We start from the raw sequence: 25,487 nt of genomic DNA on the forward strand, positions 1-25,487 counted from the left end.
TAGTTTATAACAAAAAAAGATATATTGAAACGTTTCCTTGTTGTTTTATTTTCCCTACGGACATTATTTACGTCACGGATTATTTATTATGTTTGGTACGGAACGGTTCGGTATGATAGATCGATCGGTCTGGTCGTGTAGAGGAGGTTTAAGAATGAAGTTTAGTCTACTTAAGTCTATGGTTTTTACTTTTGCGAACTTACCCGTTTTTCTTTCGTGTGTTGTGAGAAAAGTTTGTTTTAGAAGTGAAAAACTAATAAAAGTGTGCAATTACTTAATTAAGGAGTGCCAAAGTGTCGAAGTGGACTGCTAAATAAACTTTTGTAAGTAATAGATTTAAGGCGACTTAATTATGAAGTAATAAAGCACTTGCAATTTCATGTAAGATTAACAAACTTTTATGGTACTTAAACTCGACTTCAAGTGAACGCTTTTCATTGCAGATTAGCATCAAACAAAATGCAAGATACTCATAAGATATAGAAGCATATAAAGTGTATCGGTAGCTCGCATTGCGTACAAAATGGACTTTCTGCTTTCCACATTACAATTGCGCCTAGATAGGCTAGCAGAAGCGTTAAAGGAAGCCGCAGAGGCCCTTAACAGCATTGAAACTGGCGTAGCAAGGGACAGGATAATTGCTGTGAGAATAAACGTTAAAAATAGATTGTTATCGCTCACAACAGATTTAGATAGATATTTGTCTGGCGCAACGGATATAAAAGAAGATTTCTGCAATGAATGTCGAGATATGCAAGTAAAGGCGGAGGACACGCTGACCGAATTAGAAATCGCAATAAAACTATACTGCCATGAAGGGGAAAACAATCATAGAACGCGTCTACCTAAGTTAGAGTTAGGGAAATATAACGGTGACATTCTAAAATGGAACACTTTTTGGGATAAATTCGCAGCTAATGCTGATAATAAGGACATTGCCAACGTTGAGAAGCTTTCATACTTGCTAGAGTCATTAGAGGGACCAGCCCTTCAAGCAGTCGAGGGTCTGGAAACTACTAACATGAATTATCCGATTGCGGTAGACATTCTCAATAGCCGCTTTGGTAAACCTACGAAGGTCATCGATGCTCACAATGATGCTTTGCAAAATCTAGCTGTAGCTAAAGATTCACCTGAAGATTGTAGGCGTACTCTGAACAATATAGAGAAGCACCTTAGGGTATTAGAGGCTCTTGGGGAGAAAGTTGATGCTAGTCACCTTAGAGTTATTATACTTAATAAATTTCCATCAAGAGTAGTATACCAAGTGTGGCTTATGTCAACCGATGATTCTTTTGCTGCAATCCGGAAGGCTTTGGATGCTGTAATAACAGCCATGGAGAGTTCGGTTGTTACAAACATGGAGAGTTCTGTGATTCCAGTAAAGTCCAGTGACACAACGGAGATGAGTACACCTGCTTCAACAGCAACACTGCAGATTGGAGCTGTAAAGAAAAGGAAATGGCAACAAAAGAGGGAAGCAATTTCAACTCAACCTAGCAAGAAACGCCCTAAGAGAATGTGCATATTTTGCAATGAAGAACATTATAGTGAGGACTGTACCAAATTTAACACATATAAAGAGAGGATTGGGAAGTTGAAAGATAGGTGTTATGCGTGCTTCCAAATAGGACACCGTGCCTCCAAGTGCACAAGAAGGAGAAAATGTGTACATTGCTCTAGGATGCATAATAGAGCACTGTGTCGACAGAAGGTGCAAAGGGGTGAGGCTAGTGATATGGTACTTTCAAACATTACTTCAGTTAATGTACAGTTAAATAAACCATCCAATTTCTTACAGACGGCAGTAACCCAAGTAAGGACAGCGGAGGGGAGAAGTCTGAGCATTAGACTTTTACTTGATTCTGGAAGTCAACGAACTTACATTACAAACAAAATAGCAAAATTATTACGAATTAAACCTGATGGAGAAGATTGTTTGATGATTTATACTTTTGGATCAGAAAAGCCCAGAGAAATGTTATGCCCATATGCAACAATAACTGTAGTGAGTAAACGTAATGTTGAAAGACTGATTAGAGTGAATATAGTTCCATACATCACCGCAGAGCTACCCATAGCTAAGGTAGAGTCACCAATGATAGACATCTGGGCGGACGATGCTTCTACTGGTGAAGGCATCGATTTGTTGATTGGAAATGATTTATACTTCTCATTTATCAGAAAGAGTGTTGATTTGGGAAATGATACTTATCTGGTAGATTCTGATTTTGGTTGGTTCCTCGCAGGAAGTGCTACTAACAACAGAGAAAGGGACATTCTATCAGTTGCTACATATTGCCAGTGTCATGAAATCAATCAAGACTTTTTTACAGAACCAGATCTTCCTCTGCGTACCATAGATGTCAAATTTTTATGGTCACTTGAGAGCATCGGGATATGTGATTCTCCAAAAACTACATGTGAGGAAGAAGCCGTGCAGCACTTTAACAATACTGTCAAATACAGTGAAGGACGGTACCAGGTCAAGTGGCCGTGGATAGAGTATCCACCTAAATTGCCTACTAATTTTGGACTTGCCTTTGGAAGGTTAAAGGGTGTATTACGGAGGTCAAATAAAGAAGTCATGACAGAGTATGAGGAAATCTTAAAGGAACAGCTTGAAGCGAACATAATAGAAGTTGTGGATCCTACCATTCCTGCTGACCATCCAGTTCACTACCTACCTTTTCATATGGTTCAACAGAAGGGAAAAAGAGGCCGGCTGGTCTACGATGCTTCAGCTAAGCTGAAAAACGAGAAGAGCTTGAATGAGTGCTTATACAGAGGTCCGAACATGCTGGAAGACCTTACAGGATTGGTACTGAAATTTAGAATTGGGAAAATTGCTATCACCGCCGATGTTGAAAAGGCTTTTCTTCAGGTTGGTCTACAAGAAGAGGACAGGGATGTGACCAGGTTTCTCTGGGTCAAAGATTTGGAAAAGGAGCTAACTGATGACAACATCATGCAGTACAGGTTCTGCAGAGTGCCCTTTGGAGTGATATCGAGTCCTTTCCTCTTAGCGGCAACAATTCGATATCACCTTTCAAAGACTAACAAAAGTCTTCTTCCAGTGATAGCAGATAAATGTTATGTGGACAATTTAGTGACATCAGTTCAATCAAGAGAAGAGGCTCTCAATTTGTATGCTCAAACTACAAACTCATTCAAAGAATTAGGAATGAACATACGAGATTGGATGTCTAACGACAAAGATTTTGTAGACAAGATTCCCGAGCAAAAGAGAGCTAAACAGGAAAGTGAAATGAAGATCCTCGGTTTGATATGGAATTTGGAAAATGACACCTTAAAGCTCAAACTGAATAACGAAACCTTTGAGAGCGAGATCATAGACAGAGGTATTACAAAGAAAGGAGTCTTGAGAGTGCTAGCACGTCTGTACGATCCATGCGGGTTTGTGTCACCACTCATGCTACCAGGAAAACTCTTGTTCCAGGAGATCTGTACTAGGAAGTTAAAATGGGACGAGATTCTGCCTGAAGACTTGTCAACATCATGGAGGAACATAATTGAGAATTTAATAGATGTTAAGAAAGTAGAACTGCCAAGACATGTCGCAAGTGGTTCAAAGTCGGAATGTACGAAGTATGAGCTACATTGCTTCACTGACGCATCTATGAATGCATATGCAGCAGTTGTTTATCTGCGCGTCATAACTGGAAAGCAAGTATCAACTTCGTTTCTCATGTCAAAATCCAGAGTAACCCCAGCAGAAGACAAAAGTGATCTCAAAATTCCTAGACTTGAGTTGCTAGGGTATCTGATAGGAAGTAGACTTCTGAGGTATGTTAAAAGCCACATAGACCTAAATATATGCAAGATATATTTGTGGACGGATAGTCAAGTTGTCATAGCTTGGATCAAATCTAGTAGATTACTTCCACCATTTGTATCGAGACGAGTCAATGAGATCAAGCAAATTAAGGACATCTTAGGTGCAGAGCTGCGCTATGTCAACTCAAAAGAGAACCCTGCAGACATAGCTACCAGACCGGAATTGTGGCATCAGAAACAGGATCTATGGTTCCATGGTCCAGATTTCCTTCTACAAGACCAACGTGATTGGCCTAAGGAGCAGAAGAAGGAAGAAATGTGCTTGGCCGGGAGGGCTCTGGACACGGTGGATGGTCCAGAGATGACAATTAAAGGCTATGAAGACCGAGATAGTGATCTTAACTTTTCTGAAATGGAGGATAATCCTGCAGCCACTGCACTTCATGAAAGTTTGGATTCTATGCAAAACCCATTAGATGAAGAGAAGTGTGAAGAGACAGTGACTGAGATAAAGAAGTTACAAGAAAAATTCTTTTCAGAAGAAGTTTCAGGAAAGGTAACCAGTTTGTCACGAAACTTAGGTCTCTTTGTAGACGAAGATGGGATCTTAAGATGTAAAGGAAGGTTCGCGAATGCTTATTTGTCGTATGATAAGAGATATCCCATTCTGATTCCGAAGAAATCGCCCTTCACAACCCAGATAATTCTGAAGACGCATAGAGACAACTACCATGTTGGGGTTCCACACACGCTAAGTATATTACGCGAAAAGTATTGGATCCCCCATGGGCGTGCCCAAGTACAGAAAGCTCTGAAGAGATGTTCGCAGTGTGAGAAGTATTCTGGAGGTCCTTATAAACTGCCACCACCACCTGCACTACCCAGTGAAAGAGTTAACTATAGTTCTCCATTTACCTTTACTGGATTGGACTATCTGGGTCCGGTATTAGTGGAAACAAATACTGGTAGAGAAAAACGATGGATTTGTCTTATGACATGTTTAGCAGTTCGTGCTGTACATTTGGAGTTGGTCAAGGCTTTGACGGCTGAGGAGTGCTTGCTAGCGATACGGCGTTTCGTGGCGGCTAGAGGACCACCTAGAATATTGATATCGGACAATGCACTACAGTTCAAGCTGACAAGTGAGGTACTAATCCATTCATACTGCCAGGAGAAACATATCAAGTGGAAATTCATCACACAGCTTGCACCCTGGCAAGGCGGCTTTTACGAAAGATTAGTTGCACTGGTAAAGCACTGCTTAAAGCGAACACTTGACAAGCATTTATTAACAGACGGTCAAATGCATACAGTAGTGAAGGAGATTGAGGCTGTATTGAACACGAGACCTTTGACTGCAGTGGGTTCCGATCCAGAGGGAGTCTTGCGACCAGCTGATTTTCTGTCTCTAGGTCAGTGTCTAGAAATAAACCCGGAACTTGGCGAGGGGACCTCACAAGGTACCAATACCAAAGTTGACTTGGTTGAAGGCTGGAAGAGAGGTCAGAAGATTCTTAACGAATACAAAGAGATGTTCACCAATCAATACCTACCGAGTCTGCGGGACAGATTCAGCCACTCTCATAAACAACCGCGAGTGATATCAAAAAAGTCTCCAGAAGTCGGTGACATTGTACAGATTAAGAATGATTCCAAAAATAGAATCAATTGGAAGGTTGGTAAAATCTCAAGTTTAATCCGAAGCCGTGATGGTGAGTGCCGAGCAGCCAAAGTGGTAGTTGGGAATACAGAGTTTACGAGATCCATAGCCCATCTGTATCCTTTAGAGTCTGATACGTACGGCCCAACGGATTATGCACGATTACCATCACAAGACAACGAGAAGGCAGAGACACCAACTGAACACCGTGAGATGGTTGAAATTATAGAACCCATAAAAGCATCAGAAACGATAGTGTTACCCGAGCCCGAGATAGAAATTAATGAGCTAACAATCCCTACCGAGTCGGCAACCGAGAAAGAAGTTTCTGTGTTAGATTCCGAAAGTAGTCCTACGCAAACTGAGCAAGCTCCCGCTGCTGATACACACGAGGCAGAAGTGAGAGAGCCAAGTGTTATGGAAGAACGGCCAGAGGAAGCAACAAGAGTAAGGAGGAATGCGGCCATTTGGGCTAGAGAACGAATAGCCGAATGGACGCGTCAGCTAATGACGCTACTGATGTAACCCTTTTGCCGTTCGCGAGTGTCGCGGAGATCGCGAAGTCTGTTATTGTGGTATGTATCCTATCTGTCACTCTTAGCGTACTTTCACTGGTAACACTGGCGATCGAGGTCGGCTAGTGTCATGGGTGACAGCGGAGAAGATGGCGGGAACCGAGTTGAGACAAGTTGAGAGAGGTCGTCTGAATTTCTGGTACGTAAGAGGTGGTGTGACGCCGTGGCGCGTGCATCACGTACAGGAGATTCTTGGTAAGCTAAACAAATCTATATTTTGATATATATGGATATTGCAGTGACCTTGAATTAGCGACGACCTTGAGATAGAGCTGAGTTGAAGAATTGTCTGATATTCTTTATGTGTAGCTCGAGTTTGAATGTAACAAGTGAGGTGGCTAGAGTTTATCGGTTTGAGTCACTGGAGGTTTCATTATGGAGGCTGATGGATGAGCTGTAGGGGTTGTTGTGGAGGCTCGTCGGGGACCAAATGGTTCCCGCCTCGGGACTCATCGCATATTATGAGTTGAGAGATATATGAGATCATGAGAGTATATCATGAGTATATGAGTTGCGGGATGCACGATGAGTTCTCCTGTGTTGTGGAGATTCAGTTGTGCCGTGCATCCACCGATATAAGCCACGGGACTTGGGGCCCTTCTAATTTTCCCTGAGAGAGTTGAGGTTACATTCATAACAAGAGATATGAGATTGAGAGGAGATGGAATTGTGCGCCCATCGAGTGTTGATTCATGGTCATTGCAGTAGCTATTTTATACTGTGCTTAATATATTTAGAGATCCATGTAGCGAGGTCATCATTACATCCCCCTAAAGGTAAAACTCCGCTACAGTACTTACGTATCTATAATATTTCTAGTTTTATGATCACATAAAAATAACTATTAAACGTGTATGTCTGTCTATCTACAGTTACGTGAGCGCTTGCTAATTGCCAACTAAGCTCTAAAGAAACGGTAATTTGCAATTAGGTGACTAACTGGAACCAGTTTTTTTTGCTACAAGTAAGTATTAAAATATTCACTCGGGTTTATGAAAGCGCAACATAAGGATCTAATTCACTAATTACTTAATTAACTCACGAGTCGCCGATACTGTTAGAGTCATCATCAATATCACAGACCGACATTTAGGTAGGTATTCTGAAATAGTTAGGTACCTATTAGACGCACTCAGATATTACACTAAATAGGTCTAAGCAATATTCCACGCACTTTTATTCGGGCTTGAACATTTACATAACAGAACGATCAAATAACTGTATTTTTAATAACATTTAGCACTCAGGCCGTTTCGATACCGCACTGCACAGTAAATGCCGAAAGCAATTCAATGTTGCCATGGCAACGGAATTTTGACAAACAATACTAGCACGCACGCTTATACGATATCGCCCTACTCCATTTTCACAACCCCTAAAGTAACAAAAATCACTAAGTACTAAGAGACACTGCTGTCCTAACAAATACCCAACCTTTTGGACGCCAATGACCGATATATACGCACCGCAGGTCCAACACCAAAGACGGATTAATCGATCATAGACTACAGAGCAACATAGACCTAGGTGCATATGCATAAAGTTCAATTTCAGTTATGACACTTCGGTGACGTGGCGTCTGAGCATAGAGAAAAAAATACATAGAGTGCTCACTCCATACATCAGTTTTAGTACCAAAAAGACTATTAGCATCTAGCATCGAGTAGCGGAACTATCAGTACTGCTACTTGACAATAGATGTATCACCGACCGGAAAGTCTTATGCTGTTGAGATAAGACTTTCCGGTCGGTGCTACATCTATTGTCAAGTAGCAGTACTGATAGTTCCGCTACTCGATGCTAGATGTAGACACTGAAATTAATAGTCTGAACTGATGTATGGAGTGAGCACTCTTGTCTTACTTATTTCTCTATGGTCTGAGTGACAATGATATTATATAACTATAGATAGGTTAGAAATCTGTTATTTTTGATTAATTTTCTCATTCCGTCCATCTTTGTCACACTCGTTGTTAAACATAAGGTCGTCTCTTTCTCTTTCGGTGTGCCGGAGCTCGTTAGCACGTGCACATTTCTCGCTTGTCCAGCCGCGACTAAAGGCAACTTGTCCAATTTGTCACAAGTTACGCGCTTCAATTTTGGAATGCCTATAACCTATCTTGAGTTATAAATCATTGCTGAGTGACAGCTTTTGTGTTTGACACAGCGTCGAAAAGGTTAAAGCGTAACCCTCTCATTTGGGACTAGGTTGTTTCTACGCAGCTCCAAAAACGCATAGGATCCGTACACGGGATAATGTTACTGGGAAACTTATTGCTGATCGACTGGTTGTATGCAGTTCGTACGGCAAATAGACCTACAGCACCTTGCTGAGCGAACATTTCATTTCATTAGATATCTGTAGGTCACTGATTGCTATGATATGTAGGCAGGATTTACCTATAATAGAAAATACCCCCTATATTGTTTACATTGTTTGTATACTGTGTACCCGTATACAAACAATGTAAACAATATAGGTATATTGATATTATATCGAGCCATTCAACTGTGCGCATTCATACGGATCTTGTCAATTATTTTCGATGTCGATGCCGTTCGGTGATTGACAACGATTAACTACGGATGTCATGCGCCACAACACATGATATTTATTGGTGTCGAACTCGAATGATGAACGTGACATGAGTATTACGACGTATTATGTCATGGTGAACTTTGCAGAGTTCATGTTGCCCAGCATCAATGGCTAACGGTGTTAATATGTGCAGTTATTTTATCATCATGCAAATCTCAATAAGATACATCTTAGATACATCGATGCTTTAAAAAAAAACGTTGACGCAGCGATCACGCATCGAAATGTTATAACCAGAGCTCGGCGGGGGTGAGCTATTTACCTTATAATTTGACATGTCTCACGTCAAATTATAAGGTAAATAGGTCACCCACACCGAGCTCTGGTTATAACAAAACCGGCCTAGTGCACGTCAGGCCATTCACAATTTTGAATTCGTAACTTTAAATAAACCGAAGTCATATATAATAGGCGCATAATAATTATAGTAGGTTGGTTATGCGGTAAAAAAATATCAAATTATTTTAGTAATCTTAGTAAGTATAGGTATAATACATATTTTAAACCAAGCTTGAACGTAGTTCGCATCTGTCGATCGATACGAGATTATTTCTGGGGCCGATAGAAGCTGTAGTGGAGAGGTAAATATTTGTCCTGCGATAGCCATTAGGCGTCGTAATCTAAAAGATAACAGGGTATCGGATTGCTAACGTATGACAGCTAACATTCCAATAAATATGACACAAAATGCCTTTTGATTTAAGTATGATATCTTATTTTATATTTATAATAATAATAAAGATGTATTGGTTGTTAGATAGGTATGCGCCCTTTTGAGATGCAATATAAATTCAATCTGATACCTCGTACTAATACCGAATATAGTGAATAAAATTGATTGTTTTGATTGACTGAAATTATGGTTTGGGGAATAAATATAAGTATGTAGAATGATTTTATGTACAGTTATATATTATATACCTAATAATACTTAACTCTAAGAAACGAAGGGAAAAGTCTGTCTGTGTCTGTCTGGTTCTTAAACATATTTTATCAAATTCGGCTAATCCGTTTCATTGCGTTGGGAGTTTTTATGATTTTGAATTTAAATAGATATATGAAGTTATTAAGTTTTATTAGCTGCACGTGTTGAAACCTTAGCCTTCATGGTCAATACTGGGACGGTTAACTGTTGCATAATTGCGGTTTGGAACAACCGGGATCTCGAATTACGGATGGTTAGGTATTCAATAACAATAGGTATGTAATTCATAAAGTTAATGGTACCTATCAAACTAGCTAATGCGATCGTATTTATGTTCGATATGAAGTCGCCCCTTTTAACAATTACTTACATAGTTACTATAAAGAGTAGGTACCTACTTATAAAGCATTAATGTACATTTTCATACATGTTTTGTGATCATAACAAATAATTGTATTTTATCTTATCTTATCTTAAAACATATTGTAGGTACTGTTTTATGTGGCACATAAAAGTCGTTGAGGATAGTGGTGCTGAAATTTTCCACCCTGAAATTGTTGATTACAAAATGTTGTATACCTACCTACTTAATCATCCTTTTTGTTCTTGTTTTGTTCTGATTTTAATGGATATTACTCTTATAATAAAGTTTTTAACCTATAATACAGTGTATAGGCATAATGTATTGAAAACAACTGATAAAATGATGTGCATATATATTGTAGATAGTTTGTGTCATTTACCATTTTTTTACTTATATTAAACTTTTTATTAAAATTTTATAGGTACCTACCTAACTCTCTTTGATTTTTATACCATATTTATAATTAAGTTATATGTTATATTTAAATGACGACGGAGGTAGGTCAATATTTTATGTTTGGCAAGCAAGTGTGAAGAAAGGTGTTAAAAAATTGTTTCAATAGAAAATAAACGTACACGAATACGATAAATGGTGTTTCATGCGTATCTAATACATATAAACAAATTACAACTTCAAACGTGCTTAATTGTTATCATTGCTAGTGCAATTACGACAAACTTTATCTTTGCGCACTTAAATAGAAAGTCATTGACCAGACAATGCAGTCAATTTGAGTAATGTTCCTCGTCCTGAATGATAACAAAGTGTCAACTGTATGTATTGTACCCTACCCTACCCTACCACAATAAATCATTAGTTTAAAAACGGAAGGACCATATTTGCTGCACGTGCAAAGCTAAAAATAAGTGCAGTTTTTACATTTCATTGAACACGACCCTTAAGGGACATTTCCAAGACCATAGGAACGCAGGAGGGTGATTCTTATACTTCGTTTTTTTTAGCATTAGAAATAAGGTAAACAATCTTGATGTGTCTTTTAATTGAAAAACACATTTTAAAAATAAGTTACGGTAAATATGTAACAATTATGAATCTAATACGATATTTTATAGTCTTCTGCTTTCATAAGTAATAGTTATTGATTTTAAAAAAGTGTTTTTCAATTAAAAGACATGTCAAAATCGCTTACCTTCTTCAAGTTCTTTCTAATGCTAAAAAAAACGAACTATAGGCAAATGTAAATAAATACTACCACCGTTTTACCTGCTGTTGGCCATTCCTTCTAAGAAGTCTCATTATTATAATTTGATTATTGTAATGTTTATGGGCTTTTAGGTGCTGCTTTAGCCAGCAGGTTACCTAAAATATCCTCCTAATTAAATAATGAATGAAAGTATGTAAAAAATAATTATGACATTTAGAACCTTAGCTTTTCTTAATCCTTAGCTAACAAAGGTATTGTATGTAATTTACTGATTTGAATTGTAATGTTACATTATTAGGTAGTTTGCAATTGTTAGCGTTTAAAAGGCCGCCGCTGAAACGGCCGTACAGAATGACCCAGGGTTTGTTTACGCACCGGCTAATTGAATTAACGACCTGCAAGCAGTAATCTCTGCCGACTTTATTTGTGTCAACGGGATTTCTTCCACATGGACGATCACAATTACCCTGATATTTTCAAAACAAATGACATCTTACAATGCACTCATAAACATCATAATTTAGAATCACTCCGAATTGAACTTGGTGAAGCACATTGCAATTACAGTTCGATCAATGACCCGCGAACAGATTTTTTGGTTAATAATTCTATCGATTAGCACGTGCGTCGTGCCGGCGTGCAGTGCGCGTCGTGCTCGTGCTCGAGGCGCGTTCGTACTCGCGCGCGACTATTGGCAGACTAGCTGCAACCCACCGCACTCGAGATGGACCGCGAAGCCCCATGCCAGGGGTGTTAATCTTATCGCCTACCAAGCGCAAGAGAGTTGAAGGCGAACCTTACAAATACACTCTCAGATTACGCTTGGATGTCGAGGCCACATTTACACTGGTTTGCCTTCTGTTTTGAGTTGCTTGTGCTCAATAATCATTTGGTATGTACCGCCAGCTGCGCCACGCTTTATCTGATTACCTCATGGAGCAAGGACCTTTCGTCACAAAGCTCGCCGTAAAATCCACCTTGAAAATTCATGCCCGCGCGGCGAAATTCTCTTGCGCAATGTTTTTTTATGCAGATCGAAACTCGGTATTTTGCAATTATTGATTAGTTTTCTGAAATCCAATTAAGACTTTGCAAGAGTTTAAGCAAACAAGGGTTTTGCCACAGTGGAATACATTTTAGTACTTTGATTAAAACCTGCCTTACGGCTAGAAAGCGGTATACCTCCCAACTCAGATATTTTTATTTTTAAAGCATTTACATTTGAACAGAAGCGGAACCTATGGACTTTTTTATGATTTGTTTGCTTTATGAATTGTTATAAATCAGCAGGAAAGTGAATAAAAACAGGCTTAATGACTATGAAACAAAAGGACAATACCAAAGTGGAATGGACAAGCTCCCTAATCTAATTGCAGTTGCTATACGTGACTATCCCTGAAAGATAAAGTTAAAGCTTTCGCACATGGTTTCTCGCGTTAAAAAGCGTCACCAGAAGCCCAGAAGCTACCTACTGGCTCTACTATATTGTTGTGGAACCGCTATTGTCGCACCGTGCGCACATGGAGGTCAAATAAACACCCACAATTAATATTATCGGAACCGAAACGGCTGCCTTTGTTCTAAATACGACACCTTCCATTATAATCTGATTGTGCCAATATTAGACAAAAAGTACTTAGACGTTCTCGTAAATTATACATTATTCCATTCTATGTATGTATGCACTATATTATTAATATTATATATATGCATAATGCATGATAGAAAGGTACATATTGACTTTCCTGCTTTAGTCCGATGACTTAAAAGGTTATAAAACAGCTATGACCCACTTGGAAACACATAAGTAACTTTTGTAGAGGTTGTTCAAGTTTAATCAACATGTGAAATTATTCTCAAGAGCTAACATGGTCCATATCTATAGACGTGTTCAAGTTATAAGAATACCTAATTTTTATTAATCTCTGAAATACCACACTGATTGATACCACATGTTTTAAATCTGGAATTCAGACTCTGAACTGAATACGACTGCCTTGTACAATAAAAAATAGCTTGCAACTTCTAATTAGAATAAGTCAAAAACATATTGAAAGAGTTCAGAAAGGCAGGCAAGTGAGGCAAGCAAAGTTAGCGAGTACAGATTCTTATTTTAATAATTGCGAGTACATGCCACTAAGCCATCATTTAAACAGTTACGTTAGGTAGGTACTCTTATAGTTAGGAAAAGACATGGAATAAAGGGAAAAACGGAGAGTTGGTAAGCTATTTATTTTTCCAGTCGAACTTTAACTTTCAATAAAACATTAAATAAAGTTAGACCAAGCTAAGACTTGGCAGTGATTTTGATAGCCCAGACTGTACGAGTGTTATTTAAAAGTCACAATTTCATAGAAGTTTGACATTTAAAATAACACTTGCACAGTCTGGGCTATCAAAGGCGCTGCCAACTTAGCTTGCATGGTCAACTCTAGTCGCATCAATAAATGTAATATTGGAGTTCATTTGAATTCTAAATAGTTAAGTGATTTAGATTACGGTACCTATGTAGTTCGCTCTAAACAATGGAATAATAATATAACTACGCGAACGCAAATAAAAATAATAAGTTATTAAAAAAATATATATTTTAGAACACTATCAATTTTAAAACTATTTTTAAATGCATGCTAGTTAGCAAGAAATAATTATAATGTAATGAAAGTAAAATAACTACACTAATGCATGCTATGTAAGATTTTGGAATAATAAAGGCTTTTATTTTATTTATTTATGTAGTTCGCTTAAAAACTCATGCGAGGTTAAACCACGCAACACGATCAGCACAGTAGCTAACTCGCAGCTTTACATTGAACTCTTCGATTATGCATCCGGCAATTTTGCTTTGGTATCCGGCACGCTCATACGCACGGATATTTTTCAATTGAACATGGCAATATAAAAATTCAATAATACCATTCTTGACCTTAAACTTTACGTTAACATTAACCTTTCCAATTTAAAATGTGCGGACTGTGTCGGTATAATATCGGAAACGCGGCCCTTTGGATTCTTTACGTAATTACAGTATTTACAGTAAAATTGGACCATTTAAAATAATTGCAACTTTTCTTTCCGCATGACATTTCTCCATCTTGCTATATGACTGACTATTATGTCCGCTAAATGCTCTAGTCTGGTCCTATTGAAAATGTTAAATTATCTTTTAAATACTTTAGCCTGAATTATTAGACTCGACTGTCGGCCGCTGCACCGTTTAGAAAGCTTTTGACGGGTTTAATATGAGTTTTTACGCTAAGTTAGCTATACATAGGTCTGGTGGTATAACATCTCATTTTAGTCCAATAATGACAAGTAGATAATCGATGCTTTTTGTTTTTTCTTATTGAGGTTGGTATTTGGAAATTAATGATATTATTATTTTGTTTTGAATTCAGACGGTTTGGAGCTTAAAAGGTATATACTTTTTTGTATAAACAAACAATCTTTTTATGGCCACGTAGAATTATTATCTTGTTTCTTATCCTGACACCAATCTGGGTTCGCAATTTAAAAAATCTGACAAGAGAAAAGGACGACGCATTTTAAAAGCCGTAAACTCTTTCGCGTTGTCACGAAGCGATTGTTTATCGCGAAGCATGTCGGCGTAGGAAGTCGTTAACGGGTTCAAACCGAGAAGCGCATAATTGATATTGAGGCCCAGACGGTTAAATTGTGCATGGAGCGGCTTGGTGCATTGTTTACAGTTACAGAAGTTGACGAGACCCATGAATCTAGTATTAAACTGGATTGGGCATGCGTGGTGGGGATAACTGACAGAACGGGATAGTCTTATGTATCTTTCAGTAGGAGTAGCAGCGAAAGCGCTATTATTGTTTGTCCTTGTCACAGTCTCACATTTTTATTTATTCCCCACCATTAAATTAGTATGGATGATTGGTCGAACCTATTTGTTGCCCACCATAACAAATAAATTCGACCAATCATAGCGTCGCAATGCGACACTATGATTGGTCGAATTTACATGTTTTGTCCCTCACGGAGGCACGCGTAGACCACTTCTAGGATGCTACCTTCTATGAAGAGACCTGATTGCCGGAAAGAGGGATATGCGTGCAATATGGTGGGATCAAGGCCTTTATTCAGCATAATATGTATGTTCGTTTCTTCTAGCTAAAGTAAGTACCTACTGTAAATTGAGATTATAATATATAATAGTGTAGGACTCATCCTCTCAATCATTACCACAAAGTTTTTTGAAAAAGGTTGTTCTTTAGCGATAAAGCGTTGAGCTTCGTGTTATATTTGTATATAATACAAGATACATAATATATCTTTATTGTATGACCTAACAGGAGGTGCATGAGCTTGTACATTTGACAGTAAGTATGTATATGATATTTTTTCTGAGGTTTGGACCATAAACAATCAAGTTTATGGAACCTAAAGAAGTGTTCAGGCTAAACAAAGGTAAAGCTAAACTTCGTTGTTGGCTTGTAGAAATTTTTTCCCAAAATGTTAAATAAAAGTATAATAAGTAACAATTTATGCTGACTTTTACAAGCGAAAATACTTTTATTACACTTTCTCAATTGGCTTTAGACTGCAATGCAATGTAGTGCAATGTTGCGTAAGAAATTACTGTTATCGTTTACTTGAAATTCCCAAAATTTTGCGGTTACATGAATAAAAACTTTCATACTTTGTTAATTTATTCATTGACTTTGCACTGAATTAAGTCGTTGGTCTGTAAATGTCTGTACACTCAGGACATAATAATTATAGCCCACGTCGCGATGATTTATTGTTTTCCTTCATTTGTTTTTGTGTAAATTCCAATATGAATCAATTGTTTTCTAGTCTGGTTGAAATAGCAATAGCATTAGCAAGTTGTTTATATTGATTGATATGTATGACAATGAGTAGCCGTAATCTTAATAGAAAATAATCATACAAGAATGCAAATAAATTCTTTAAATAGCTTGTATACCTACCTACCTAAATTACACTTTGTAAAATTGACATATTAAGAAAAAATACTAAATATAATATTTTTTAATTTGCTTTATTAAGATTAGATATGAGGATATTACTATTAGGTATAATTTGAGGTATATTTTACAAAAAAACATTATCGGTAGGTATTGTATCTGGAGAAGCCCAAACTTGGTATGTTTTAAAAATTATTTTTATTATACTAATTTTTTTTTAAATGATTGAAATGTAATGATGTGATATATTTTTAGAATCTGCTCAGAAAGCCATTTCGTTTAGTACCACACACGATAGGTTTCTAAACATTTTTTTTTATTCCATACAAAAAGATGACGTCATAACACTCATAACACCTCTCGCTTTTTTATTTGTTGGTGCTTCGGGTCAAATTGTTTCAAATGTCCTAAAGATCAACCGTACTGATTGTCATACCTTTAACACCATTTGCAGCGTTTTTTGGCGAACCGCTAGCGCTATATGTACGAGTAGGAATTCTTGGCCTACATGACTTATATGAGTTACGTAAAAGCATTACGCTTACGGCTAAATCGTCTGGATTAGGCTCTGACACTGTGTAACTAGCGCTTAAAATATAAACGATTCAACTTAATAGTAGGCAAATAATAGACATTTTCTCTGAATCAAATGGTGATCCAAAAAGTGTTTCTTTTTCAAAACATAAATATATCGTATACGGACGATCACATGATTAAAGGCTGTGAATGTGTCATATGTAGGTACCTACTATAAACTCACCTAATGTTATGGGTTGTGTTGCTGGCCGTGAGCGACTCTGTGGTGCTCTTGCCCTGATCCAGAAAGTTGTTTTGCTCCAGCAGACACCACTGGCTGGCGGATCAATGTAACTACTCACCCGATGTTGGACAGGCTAGTGTTGCTGGCGGCGAGCGACTCTTTAGTGCTCTTGCCCTGATCCAGGAAGTTGTTTTGCTCCAGCAGACACCACTGCCTCCGTCTTTAAGAGCTGGCGGATCAATGTAACTACTCACCCGATGTTGGACAGGCTCATGGTGTTGCTGGCCGTGAGCGACTCAGTAGTGCTCTTGCCCTGATCCAGGAAGTTGTTTTGCTCCAGCAGACACCACTGGCTGGCAGATCAATGTAACTACTCACTCGATGTTGGACAGGCTCATGGTGTTGCTGGCGGAGAGCGACTCTGTAGTGGTCTTGCCCTGATCCAGGAAGTTGTTTTGCTCCGGCAGACACCATTGGCTGGCGGATCAATGTAACTACTCACCCGATGTTGGACAGGCTGGTGTTGCTGGCCGTGAGCGACTGTGTGGTGCTCTTGCCCTGATCCAGAAAGTTGTTTTGCTCCAGCAGACACCACTGCCTTCATCTTTAAGAGCTGGCGGATCAATGTAAAGCTACTCACCCGATGTTGGACAGGCTGGTGTTGCTGGCGGAGAGCGACTCTGTCGTGCTCTTGCCCTGATCCAGGAAGTTGTTTTGCCACCACCACTGCCTCCATCTATAAGCGCTGGCGGATCAATGTAACTACTCAGTACTCACCCGATGTTGGACAGGCTGGTGTTGCTGGCGGAGAGCGACTCTGTCGTGCTCTTGCCCTGCGCCATAGCGGCCAGCTGACGGTCCAGGAACTTGTTCTGCTCGAGCAGCTGACTCCACTGGCGCACGGCGGTCTTGGACGAGGAGAGCTCCTGGCGGAGCTGCCGTTCGTCCAGGGAGTTGAGACCGCTGCGTAGAGAACTGTCTAGCCTGGTGGGTAGAAACAAATTGTATCTTAGCCACATGTACGAGTCATAACATAACAGTCATCTACGAGTACCTAGTGTGAAAGCAGTAGGTACTCGTAGTAAGGCTAATCGATAAGCAAAAGTGTAAATTTGTAATTGGTCGATTTAAAATTTGGTTTAATTTGCTCGAATCGGCATGAGCTTTTTTGGACCAAACTAACTAGTGTCCTAAGATAAATTAGCTTTTCCTGGGAAAACTTGCTTTGACTACCTACTTGAAACTCGTATGGCCCGAAATCCCGAATTTCTCTTTCTTAATACTGCGAGATTTATACCAGATCTCATCCATATATCGTCCAAAAGGGTATAAATAAAGGACGATATAAATTAAACATCTATGAGATGCTGATAAATATAAGGAAGAACTGTGTTAATTGGCGGAAACGAGCTTCCTTGTTTCCGCCATTAAGAAACGGCATCTGTCGTGAAGTAAAATGGAACCGCCACTTCAAAGACAACACGCGAGGAAAAATGTCAGCGAAGTTAATATATATTAATAGCATTTATTTTTATTTCTATGGCGTTTACGATACATACTACAGAATATATATGTATGTGTATGTAAACACTTTACTGTACATAAGATAGGTTAAGATACAATTAAGAAGAAAGTATAGGTACAATGTACAAAGGCGAACTTCCCTTATTCAATATTTTAATTTTAGAATTTAATTAGAAATAGTTGAAGAGTGGTAGAAAGAACATAATATATAGTAGTATTTTAATAGGACAACTGGCATTCTATGGTCACTAGTCCGTAACGACATTACATTGACATTTTATAATGTCAACGTCTCCCACTGATATCCATTTATAGACAATCATCCCACGGATTTCTACTTAATGACTCTATTTTGACCGACGTCGCAGTTGCGATATTAGTTTGGACAGCAATATTATAATTGAACATAAAATTAAGTTCGTTTAAGTTATCATTCTACGGTTTGCTCACGAAGTCCGAGGGGTTTCGAGCCGATGTAGCAGGAAAGGGTGCTACACCGTGCCGTGCAGCGATCAGGGCGTAAGAGACTGTTTCATTATTAAGTTATACCTACTTATATCTATACTTATTTACGTAAACAAAATTTAAAGGCACCTTATACCTATTTCAGGCGCTGTTTAACTATCAGAAATGTTAGTTATTCAATTTAGGCGACGGAGCATACCTACACGGAAGTTTGGTTTTTCAATCAGGTAAGTACCTAAGTGTGGGTTTCATTGGATCCGTAAGAGTGTCAGCTGTTTCGAAGCCCGTTCTCGTTCACTATAGTAAATAATAATGCTGGAGTTATTCATAAACGCGCTGCAAGCCTCGATTAGCTATTAATCGTCTATCATTTTGACTTTCTATATCTGAATGTTTAGTTTTCTGTGTTTATAAGAAAGGGATAAACATAAATTAACTAATTGAGGCTAGTTTTTAATTTCTTTTAGTAATACCACTGTATATATCTTGTTTGTAAATAAATGGTTATTAACATTGAGGCTTGTAAAGTTTAATGAATAAGGGCGTTAATACCTTTCGATGTAATCGTCGACGCTCTGCAGGCTGGTGACGGATCGCGCGAGGTCATTGTCCATCATCAGGTCATCAGACGCCAGGCTGGATAACGTGTCCAGAGAAGGTGTTCGTTCTGTGCCGCCATTCCGCAACCCGTTCACTGATAAAAAATAATATCTTTTCAAGACATTTTAACTTTTTAAGATCCATAGCCAAAGAAATCTGTAAGTAGGTACAATTTATCGAAAAATATATTTGTAGTGTAGTGTGTCTTATGCAAGATCTCATGCATATCCCATAATAGTACATACTTCAGATATTGTCATCATGTCAATATTTTAAGTAAATCTTATCATTCATTACATTTTAGCCACAGATAAAATTACAATTTGCCTCTCTCTGGTCGTTCCCTCATGTCTGAAGATCGTGGTCAGTATCAGGGTTGCATCTGGAACAGATGATTTGCCTCCACCGGTTTCTGTCCAACGCGTCTTGACGACCGTGTAGAAAGCAGTGGATGACCTTTAACTTGATCGGTCCATCTTATTGGTGACAATTTGCCTACCTTTACGATTTCTTTGGGCTAAAGGACTCGCGGGGATGCGTTCCCTGGATCTCCTCAGCTGTTTGCCGTTATCAGATTCCTGCTTGCTTGGCGGGCTCCCGTCGTTGTTTTCTGTAGACAAACATATTTTATAATCACAATCCTGCAATGAATATAACGATAAGTATGAATAACAGCGACAAATGCACCTGTGACAAATAGGTAAGAGTTATTTGATAAACGTCCTAGTGTTTCACAGGCTAATTAATACCAATAGGTAGTTGTGGTCATGTCATGTCTATCAACAGTCATCTCTATTGCAAGGAATGAAGACAAAAGGGGACGACCGCTTCTCCATATAAATATAGTCCCCATTTTCCTCCTTGGATTATTGTCATCATGGAAAATATTTTTACACGAATGGTAGAAGAAATCCCATACATCCGAGAGCGATACCACAGTACAAGAACAGTAGTGAATCTTCATAGAAATGTGCCACTGCCGGCTTGAATGTATGCGTGCGCGTCGGGCGCCGTGTACGCACGCGCTGCCACGCACACATTCGCATAATATACGGGGGAATACCATGGTATAATAATATACTCCGCCTGGTACTCTCTTCCGAGATTCGCGAATGACCTAACTGTCACTTGCCTACGTCATCATGCTGTTTACAGGTTCTCAAACTTTAAAATGTGGGAGAATTTTAACCAACGGTGAAAATTATTTTAACGGCATTAATTTTAAGTTATTCATGTAGAAACATAGTAAAATAAAACAAATCTATACTGCCCTTTTCACTCCTACTCTTACAGTTCCGAATAGAACAGCCAACCATTTTCGTAACAAAACATTAATTACCAAGCTTACGACGTGAAAAGTTTGGAAAACACTGCGACTGCTGACACTGAGCGAGAAGGAAATAACAATTAACACGCGTTCGACAAGGATGACGGTCAGGGACAACATGGCGGATTGTCAAATGTGACAGCGCTATCCTGTGTTGCCAGTAGTGTAAACAGAATTACCCGAACGTCTGAAATTTCTTTCGTGAATCGGAAGATATTGCTAACGAATAATTAAAAATGACGTGTTATTGTAAAATTTAAGATAAAATACATATAAATGAAAATTATAAAGAAATATTTTAACTTATTAACCATAGATATAATGTACCCATGTAACATGTTATGTTGAAATAAAGTGGCAATGTTATTGTGACGTAGGCAAGTGACACTCTGGGAAGAGAAGACCATGTTTTATTAGACCATGGGGGAATACGGTGGCGGCAGTGTGGGCCGTACCGCGACTGTGATCGCGCGCATTCGAGTACGCTCGCATTTGCCTGCTCTTACCGGCCTTAATTTATACCTCATTTATGAATTGATAGAACATTTCATTATATTATATAATTAGAAACCTAGTGCTACTCATAAACGCATAATATTTAACTAAAAATAAAAGTGACAACCTTAAGCGCCAACGCAAGAGTAGGTAAATAACTTGCCGAGCGGCCTTAGATTCACTACTGTTCTTAGTGTACTGTGGCGATACGGACCCCGAAGCGTGTGTATTCTGTCAAATTCTGTGTAGATGCACAGCGAACTGCAAATTGCAGGGACACATTATAAATGTCATTAATTCATCAAGTGTAAGTAGCATGCAATAGCATCTACATACTTGCGTTTACTAGGAATTTAAAAGCAGCTGCTGGTACTTACTCCTGAACAGCAGGGCTGGCTGGTCGGCAATCTCATCGTCGAAGAAATCCCGGCCGTCCGAGAGCGACATAGACTAGTAGATTACTGCACTTAGTCTGTGTTTCCACCAAAGCTGTGCGAGGATGCGTAGCGAGGGATGTACCTATTTGTCATGAACCAATGGAAACTCTTCGTTGACCTATCCTCGCTCAGCGCAGCTCTAGTGGAAACAGCTAAGCGGAACGAGGTTTTTGTATATACAAAACAAGTGAAGAATGTGAGCGAGGAATGTGATGCAATGCAAGGTACGGACGCGAGCGAAAAACATTAAAGATGCCAAAGAATGCCATTCATTCAAGTGTACCATTAAATTTTGCGGCTGGGTGTACATGCCACATTGCATCTACTATGCGTTTACAGAGAACTTAAAAGCAGTTGCTGGTACTTACTCCTGAACAGCAGGGCTGGCTGGTCGGCGATCTCGTCGTCGAAGAAATCCCGGCCGTCCGACAGCGACAAGGACCCTGAGGCGTGTGTGGGCGTGCCCGGTGACTCTGGCGACACGTTCTTGCTGTCCTCGCCGTTCCTAGTCTCCACGCTGATGAAAAAAAATGTATATTAAAATCACAATAAATTCAACATTATAATATACAGGGTGTCCCTAGCCATTGGACAAAGCCGAAATGTACGTATGCATTAGGGTATTTAGAACCAGTATACAAAGTATCATAACAATCGTTACGATTTTTTTCTTTGGAGCCTGTATGTTTTAGTAGCTCCTGATGTAATAGTATGAAACCTTCTTCGACCTTTTTGATTATCTATTTTATTTATGTCACTAATAAGATTCTGACTTTTGACAATTCAATTCAATTTCAATTTATTTATTTAACGCAAAATGCAATTTTACAGGACTAGCCTAAGTCATTACATTCCTTATACCTAAGTTCAAGTTCAATGTTCAAATGTCATCATTGCCGCACATTTTCGAACAAATTGTCAAAAGTACTGCCAATTATTAATACAGTATGTTTCTTTTTGTTGTTGATTATTGGAAATAACTTTTGCTTGAAATTTTATTTTTCTATCTTTTGTTCCAATTAAAAAAATATTAACGTTAGAGCATTCCTGAGAAGTAACACTAGGTGGGATTTCAGGGTTTGTCCAATGGCTAAGGTCACCCTGTATAAATTAAGTCTGGAAAAAGATTAAGAATATTAGGGTACTTACACAACTTCATTAGCGGTCTGCAACAGCTCCCCATCCACGGCATCCTCATCGGCCGGTTCCGGCGACTTGGTCTTAGTGTTGGCTGTCTGATACGCCGACGAGATCGACGGCGGGTCTCTCTCAACCACCAGCTCGTTCACCGAGTCGCTAGTACTGGTGGAAGATATAAGGCTGTCCGCTGGAGATGTCTCGTCGTCCAACAGGCTTTGGGTGGAAATCTCTAGGGCCGATATGTCGAATTTGGACTCTTCTAAGGTGAGCGTCAGGTGGTGGTCCACGCTTTGGTTTGTGCAAGTGCTTGTTGTGCTGTAGTTGGAGCTTGACATTGAACCTGTAAACAGATTTATTATTATACCTAAGCAGGCGTGTCTCACTCCGCGATTTCGTCGCTTTGCTACAGGTAGCTAAAAGTACATCCGTTCGGCCCCAATTTTGGGGAAAGCCATAAGCCGCGCGTGGCGCTGTCGCCACCTAGCGGCCATATCTGTGCTGATCGTAACAGACGCGTTTTGTTAGAGAGTGAGTCTTCTGTACTTAGTACTATTATTTATTCTGTGACCTAAGTGGTATTTACTTTAATTTAAAATTAGTTTATAATTTGAATTGATTACGTCGAGATTTCGAATGAGGCTTATAATATTGATTTATTTCCCCGCAAGTGTTATGTATGCAAAACATGTAACACTAATAGATAGATATATTACATATTTTTAAACTCACGCCAACGTCCTCCTGCGTGACGGGTTTCTAATATCCTCTTGTCATGATCGTCATATTTTTCTGCTATAATGTAGTTTTTTAATTATTTTCCATCGTTTTTTTTTTCACGGAAACGTACGAACGTGTCTTGCTAATTCAGTCAGTCTCCGTACAAAAAGTACTGAGGTTGACTGAAGTAGCATGACAAATACGATCGTTTCCGAGAAAATACGATGGAAAACCATTATGCACTACATCTGTAGGTAGGTACACCTACAATTATTGAATAAAATAATGGTAGGTACACCTACAATTATTGAATAAAATAATGGTAGGTACACCTACAATTATTGAATAAAATAATAAAATGGCGATGACTTATGTATGGCAATGGAAATATAAATCTCAATAACTCATCGTGCAGATGGTTTTTTAATGACTTAAGGCTGCGTTACCACCAAAGCTGTGCGAGGTAGCTGAGCGGTGCGAGGATGTGTAGCGGCGGTGTGTATCGGGCTCCTTTTAATTAAATAAGTGAACGGGGTGCGGGTGAGGCGGGAACGGAGTTCTTTAATGTTATTCGCTCGCGTCCGTACCTTGCATTGCATCACATTCCTCGCTCACATTCTTCACTTGTTTTGTATATACAAAAATCTTAGCTGTTTCCACTAGAGCTGTGCTGAGCGAGGATAGGTCAATGAAGAGTTTCCATTGGTTCATGACAAATAGGTACATACATCCCTCGCTACGCATCCTCCCACAGCTTTTGTGGAAACACAGACTAAGTGCAGTAATCTACTAATCTATCCATCAACTCATCAAACTTAATTAGGTATGTCTAGGTATTCGTACTAAATTCGTAGCAATGATGACATGTGCTCAAAGAATAAAAATATTTTCGATGTTAACTATTATTTTGTCGTACACTAAGATCATAATTGCAGAACAATATTTAAGCATTTTAAGCAATGAGGATTGTACCAACCCCGATCTACCGTACGTGGACAACAGTCCCTTCGCAGTTAACATAGAACTGTACAACACTAGCCAGGGAATTACCATGGGAAGAGGAAATGTTACAATCAAAGAAGACATCAAAGGAGATGATAAGAGGGGCACGTTCCGATTCGGCATCGAAATAGGACAACACATCCTTTGGAGGTACAGGATAGCAAATTTAAAATGCAACTATTTCATGTTTAAACAATTTTTGAATATGTACCGTATTAATATTGGGAGAAATTGTGATGTTAAGAAAGGGGTCTACCGCTTTAATGATTTGAATATCTCGAATAAATTGGTGCCTGATCAGATCAAAGGTATTGGATTGGTATCTAGCGGTACGATCGCCTTCTATAACGACGTTAATAATACAACCCACACCCTAGGCTGCTGGATTTCAAGATTCTCACTGAATCCCTGTTCGAATCAAACGAAGCCTCACCTGTAATCGTAAGATTCGAGAAAAGGATGCTACGGCCGTGCCTCTTTGTTTTGCTCGACTTGGCGGGGGCACTGCCGTGCCCCCAGATAACTAAAAAAGCGGCCAAGTGCGAGTCGGACTCGCCCATGAAGGGTTCCGTATTTAGGCGATTTATGACGTATTAAAAAAAACTACTTACTAGATCTCGTTCAAACCAATTTTCGGTGGAAGTTTACATGGTAATGTACATCATATATTTTTTTTAGTTTTATCATTCTCTTATTTTAGAAGTTACAGGGGGGGGGGACACACATTTTACCACTTTGGAAGTGTCTCTCGCGCAAACTATTCAGTTTAGAAAAAAATGATATTAGAAACCTCAATATCATTTTTGAAGACCTATCCATAGATACCCCACACGTATGGGTTTGATGAAAAAAAAATTTTTGAGTTTCAGTTCGAAGTATGGGGAACCCCAAAAATTTATTGTCTTTTTTTTATTTTTGTGTGAAAATCTTAATGCGGTTAACAGAATACATCTACTTACCAAGTTTCAACAGTATAGTTCTT

General features: G+C 38.9%; 2 protein-coding genes across 2 annotated transcripts in view; one reads left to right on the plus strand and one right to left on the minus strand.

Moving 5' to 3' along the window:
• LOC134649764 (uncharacterized) overlaps positions 1 to 25,487 on the minus strand; it is a 127,537-nt gene that overhangs the window by 40,633 nt on the left and 61,417 nt on the right. The window contains exons 12-16 of the mRNA XM_063504594.1: positions 22,796 to 23,126; positions 22,015 to 22,163; positions 19,887 to 19,997; positions 19,340 to 19,481; positions 17,576 to 17,782 (exon numbers count right to left, since the gene is read on the minus strand). Coding sequence (XP_063360664.1) covers positions 17,576 to 17,782; positions 19,340 to 19,481; positions 19,887 to 19,997; positions 22,015 to 22,163; positions 22,796 to 23,126 — 940 coding nt within the window. The remainder of the gene's footprint in view (positions 1 to 17,575; positions 17,783 to 19,339; positions 19,482 to 19,886; positions 19,998 to 22,014; positions 22,164 to 22,795; positions 23,127 to 25,487) is intronic.
• LOC134649470 (uncharacterized) lies at positions 1,588 to 6,819 on the plus strand. Its single transcript, XM_063504226.1, has 2 exons — positions 1,588 to 1,724; positions 1,802 to 6,819. Exon 2 carries the CDS (start codon positions 1,943 to 1,945, stop codon positions 5,981 to 5,983), a length of 4,041 nt encoding a protein of 1,346 aa, XP_063360296.1. The 5' UTR covers positions 1,588 to 1,724; positions 1,802 to 1,942; the 3' UTR covers positions 5,984 to 6,819.

The sequence above is a fragment of the Cydia amplana genome, chromosome 7, assembly GCF_948474715.1.
Source record: "Cydia amplana chromosome 7, ilCydAmpl1.1, whole genome shotgun sequence".
Classification (NCBI taxonomy): Eukaryota; Metazoa; Arthropoda; class Insecta; order Lepidoptera; family Tortricidae; genus Cydia; species Cydia amplana.